General features: G+C 47.0%; 1 protein-coding gene across 1 annotated transcript in view; it reads left to right on the top strand.

Annotated features, from left to right (window-relative positions):
• The first annotated feature begins 563 nt into the window (after nucleotides 1-563).
• LOC139199690 (zinc finger protein 395-like) overlaps nucleotides 564-5,483 on the top strand; it is a 7,646-nt gene continuing 2,726 nt past the window's right edge. The window contains exons 1-6 of the mRNA XM_070828794.1: nucleotides 564-640; nucleotides 3,724-3,918; nucleotides 4,021-4,196; nucleotides 4,353-4,462; nucleotides 4,893-5,152; nucleotides 5,269-5,369. Of these exons, the coding sequence (XP_070684895.1) occupies nucleotides 3,751-3,918; nucleotides 4,021-4,196; nucleotides 4,353-4,462; nucleotides 4,893-5,152; nucleotides 5,269-5,369 (815 nt within the window). The 5' untranslated portion in view covers nucleotides 564-640; nucleotides 3,724-3,750. The remainder of the gene's footprint in view (nucleotides 641-3,723; nucleotides 3,919-4,020; nucleotides 4,197-4,352; nucleotides 4,463-4,892; nucleotides 5,153-5,268; nucleotides 5,370-5,483) is intronic.

Genomic DNA, 5,483 nt, shown 5'->3' with positions numbered 1-5,483 from the left:
TTATAAAGTGTGACAATGATCCGTCCTTTGGCTCGCTGTGTAACACACTAAAGCTTTGAACCAAAGAAACCAATAATTTCACATAAAATACTGATTTTAAATGTATTTTATTGCCTCCGTTGTCACAACTGTGTCCATGGCAACAGTCTGTAGAACTCCATAACTGACCAATCAGAGTGGAGTATTTATCAGAGCTGTATTTAAGAGTGTGGAAGCTTTAGGGGCCAATATATATTTACTGTGGCTTAAATCAGGACCTGAGAGCGAAACGTTGGACCATCTCATGTGGAAATATGTGCTGGTATGACAATAATCCTTGAATCCTTGGATCCTTGGATCCTTGGATCCTTGAATCCTTGACTGCAGGTTGAAGCTTCATGGTCCTCTTCTCGTCCCTCTCAGACTTTTCTCTGGTCAAACGTTTCATCAGAAGCTGGAAACAAGCTCCCGTCCCAGTCTGATCCGGTCCACGTTATGTGTTAACCCCCCCCCCCCCTCAGACTGGCTACAGCCTGCAGCACACACACACACACACATGCTCACACACACTCACTCAGCTCCCATTGAGCAGCGTGGACACACACACACACACTCTCTCCTGCTGTTGTTGTTGTCTGAGTGTTGGAGCTTCAGCGTGCAGGTGAGTGACAGCTGAGGCTCGTTTCCACTGTGTTCTCAGGCTTCTGCTCTCAGATCAGTTTTCAGCCTCTCAGCCTGCAGGAACTGTAACCTGAGTGTGTTTGTGCTGCTCCTCCAGCAGCGTGAGGACTTTAGGAGCTGAACATCCAGACCTGGTTTGGTTTTTGACGCTTCAGAGGTCAAAGTGAGCAGCTCAGGTGTGCACTGATTAGTGGGCATCAATGGTGAGCTGCAGGCTGGGCTTCTTTAGCTGTTTGTGCTCATTGAGGACTCTTATTGTGGAGGGTGTGAACTGGGTACTGAAGGAATCTGATTGGCTCAGAGCTGCACACACACACACACACACACACACACTCACAGGAGGTGTGTGTGTGTGTGTGTGTGTGTTCATATTTGAATCACTACTAAAATGTGGTTATTTAGACACAAGTTTTACCTTTAAAACTGTCACAAAAACAAGGAAACCTGGAGAGAATTCACTGGTTTTCTTTTGTCTTCAGTAATATTTTGTTCGGCTGCAGCTGACACTCATTTCCACCATTTTCTCGATCAAACCGTTCGTTGTTTTTGCTGTAAAATGTCAGAAAATTGAGAGAAGTGTTTTTCCTAAAGCCACAGGTGACAGTTCACTGTCACAGAGGAGCAAAGGAACCAGAAAATAGCTGATTAATCACTTTTCTAAACAGTTGGTGATCAGTTTGACACTAATCAGTGTCGTTTATTCAGAATCAGACTTCAGTAAAAGTATTATCCTCAGTGTCAAACACTAAATGTCCACAAACTTTAATGTGTTTTTGGTCTGTTTTTCCTGGTTTGGTCTCTTAGTTTCAGTGAAGTTGAACTTTAAGCAACAATATAGATGTTTATATGTATGTTTTTATCATCAGTATAAAATATACATTTACTAAAGAGGCTGAAGAGCAATGTATTTTTGATCATCTCAGCCCCATCTGATGCCTTTAGGATGAACCAGAGCTGAAAGGTTTGGTTTTCATAGTTCCAACAAGATACCAGACTCCATTGACAAAACTCATCATTTTACACAGGAGTTGCTGGTCTGCTGCTGCCTCAATTGGTTAGTTTGTTGGTGTTATTGTGTAACTTTGCTGTTTTAAAGTGTTGTTCAGATCCAACACAATATTTATTTAAGACACAATAACACAAACACACTACCTGGTGGAGGCAGCAGCAGACCAGCAACTCCTGTTCTCTGTGAGCTAAAATCAGTGTTTTTGTGACTGTAGTCTGGTGTGTGTGCAGAGAGCGATATAACGGCTGTTAAAGGAGTATGATCTACTGGACTTTAATGTACTTTTGGTCTGTTTTTCATGGTTTGGTCTCTTAGTTCTGGTGAAGTTTCATCTTAATGTTGCAGCAATATAGAATAATAATAGAATATAGACCTGAAACGATTAGTTGAGATGTTTCAGCAAACAGGAGGACTTGATGAACTTGATGGTCAGAAGCAAACTAACTCTGCGGACGTCACGTTCGTGTCGAAATCAGCGATGAAAATAACCAATAATGGAAATAATTGTTTATTTTCATTATTTCCATTCTAATATCTGCTGCCCTGCCCATCAGTGGTGGCCCTCAGAGACGCTCTGGTGGCCCTGCAGCAGCACCAACATGTGGAGGAAACACTGAGCAGAACTTCACGTGTCCACATACTTTTACTGTAGGCCCTACGTGTTTTCCTAATGTGAAAGCTCCTTTTACTCTGAGTCACCGATTAACTGGAAATCTTGAATGGCGGGTGGCGAGGGGTGTGTGTGGGGGGGGTTGGTTGGCATCGTGTTACCTCATGTTGCCATGGCGACGCGGTCTAGTAATGTAGGTGTTGTAATAACCATCATCAGAGTGAGCAGATGTGTTGTGTTAAAGGAACACTGATTAACAGTTGAGGCCATCTGCTGCCTTCATTTTAATCCTCTGCACGCGTCGTTACTGTTTTCCTGCAGTTCCTGTAGGCTGGAAATGGTTAACACACACACACACACACACACACACACACACACACACACACACACACACACAGCGGTCTGACTGTAAATGACACAGCAGCCGGTGAGTCACTGTGATTTCACTCAGATCTGTGGAGCAGAGAACAGAAGAAGAGCAGCCACTGCTCAGGTCGGCTTACGGCTCTGACCGAAATGTGTCTGTTATAGTGAGGATTAAAAGAGTCCATTAACTCTCCTCTTCGGCTGTTTTCTTTATTTGATATTCACAGATTAAATCACAACTTTGCTGATTATGAAGGAGGACAGCCGTTATATCGCTCTCTGCACACACACCAGACTCCATTCACAAAAACAGTGATTTTAGCTCACAGCACACAGGAGCTGCTGCTCTGCTGCTGCCTCCTTCTGTTAGTTTCTTTGTGTTATTGTGTGACTTTGGTGCTTTATAAAGGGTTAGGTCAGTTCTGAGCTAAGTTAGGCATTTGTGTTTTTTTTCAATGGAGTTTGGTGTCTTCGAAGAGAGCGATAGGTCAGCTGTTTGTGGTTAAACAAAAAGGATCTGAGGATCTTACAGTCTATCTCTGAACAAAGCACATGGTTGTTTGGTGTTTTAAAGGGTCAGTTTGGATCAAACACTATATTTGTGTGACACACAACAACACAAACAATCCAAACATTTCATAGTTCCAACAAGATACCAGACTCCATTGACAAAACCCATCATTTTACACAGGAGTTGCTGGTCTGCTGCTGCCTCAGTTGGTTAGTTTGTTGGTGTTATTGTGTGACTTTGGTGCTTTAAGGTGTTGTTCAGATCCAACACAATATTTATTTAAGACACAAGAACACACTGATGGAGGCAGCAGCAGAGCAGCAGCTCCTGTGTCCTGTTCTCTAAAATCAGTGTTTTAGTGAATGTAGTCTGGTGTGTGTGCTGTTTGTGGTTAAACCAAAAGGATCTTCCAGGTCTCTCTCTGTAGGGATCCTTTCCATGATGCTGTCACACACTTAGAATAACACTCTGAGCCTGTCAGTGGATCAAACAAGCTCTTTTAGTGGACCTACTGTGATCAGAACATCAGCGCTGCTCGGACCAACAGACTGAACTGTTTTATTTCAGACTCCAGCTCCTTACAGACGGTCGGACATGTTACCAAAGACTCGTCTGGGGAAGCGCTCTCCTCTCGGGGCGCTGGTGAGCTCCGCCTGCCCGCCAACGCAAACAGGCCTGGAGACGGGTGAGACCTGCGTAGCCATGGCAACAGCAGCAGGCCAACACCCCATCGGCAGAGTCAAAGGTCATCCTGGGCTGAAGGTGAGACGAGGAAAACTTTATTCTACCTGCGTTCAACGACCTCGAAGTCCACACCGGTGTGAGGAGTGAGCCGGTGTTCTTCTTCTTCTTCTTCTCTCTCAGGTGTATTTTCAGTGCGGAGGAGCAGGTGAATCTTCAGGTGTGGCCGACCAGCTGGACCTCATGCAGAGTGATGTTTCTGTCTGGTCTTCATCTCCCTCCTCCTCCTCCTCCTCCTCCTCCTCGGTGTCTCCCTCCTCCAGCAGATGTGTCTCCTCCTCCATTGACGTCCCCAGAAGGTCAGACGTCCTCTCTGCCTCCAGGTTATGGCACACCTCCACACACCTCCACACACCTCCACATATCTCCACCACATACCTCTTCTGATCTCCTCATACCTGTACACGTCTCCACCTGTGTGCAGTAAGTAAATCCCGCCTCCTCTCCTCCTGCAGCCAGAGGAGTCCACAGGAGGTCAACATGGACGAGCTGATGGCGGCGATGGTTCTCAGCAGTTTGTCCTGCAGCCCTCTGCTGCACAGCCCCGCCCACCTGGACAGCACAGGTACGACAGCACCCAGAGAGGAGATAAAGAACAGAAACAACAGGAAACAGGAAACAACTGTAATCAACAGTCATTTTGACCATATAGTTTGTTTTCACTGTGTCCAAGGACTGCAGGTGGAAACTAGCCTCCGAGCTAACCCGGTTAGCCCACGAGCTAACCCGGCTAGCCTCCGAGCTAACCCGGTTAGCCCACGAGCTAACCCGGCTAGCCTCCGAGCTAACCCGGTTAGCCCGCGAGCTAACCCGGCTAGCCTCCGAGCTAACCCGGTTAGCCTCCGAGCTAACCCGGTTAGCCCACGAGCCTGTTAGATAAACCAGTGAGTGAAGTCGAGGGACGTAAACAGCCAGTGGATAAGTAGTTACAGGTGTAACTGTGGGTCTCCTGATATTTAATGTTCTGTGTGTTGATTTATTTTGTGTGTTCTCAGCTCCTCAGATGGACTGCAGTGGCAGTAGCAGTGGCAGTGGAAGTGGCAGTTGCAGTGTCATAGTCAGTTGCAGTGGCGGTGGCGAGCTCTCCGACAGCAGCAGCAGCGGCTACTGGAGCGTCGGCCACAGCAACGGGAGCCCGGCGCCCTCTCCACCAATCACGGAGCCCGCCGCCAGCCCGACCACGCCCCCTGACGAAGGGCTGGACATGGAGCTGGATCAGGTGCTGTTCGATGAGCCGGCGCCGCGGAAACGCAGGGTGAGCAGGTGGTCGTGATGAGGTCGTGATGAGGTCATGATGAGGTCGTGATGAGGTCATGATGAGGTCGTGATGAGGTCATGATAAGGTGACTGAACCGTGGTTTGATCCCACAGAACTCGGTGAAGGCGGCGTACAGGTGTCTGTGGCCGAGCTGTGGGAAGGTGCTGACGTCCGTGGTGGGAATAAAACGTCACATCCGGATGACACACCTGTGGTAAGACTCACCTGACCAGGTTTTCCTCCACGGTTCATCGATAAGGAGACATTTTAGATTAGATAATGAAGAGAATCCACAGCTCCATCATTTAGATTTTTAATATTTTATTTA

The sequence above is a fragment of the Pempheris klunzingeri genome, chromosome 1 (assembly GCF_042242105.1).
Source record: "Pempheris klunzingeri isolate RE-2024b chromosome 1, fPemKlu1.hap1, whole genome shotgun sequence".
Classification (NCBI taxonomy): domain Eukaryota; kingdom Metazoa; phylum Chordata; class Actinopteri; order Acropomatiformes; family Pempheridae; genus Pempheris; species Pempheris klunzingeri.
The sequence above is the reverse complement of the archived record's forward strand: the minus strand, read 5'-3'. Positions and strand labels throughout refer to the sequence as shown.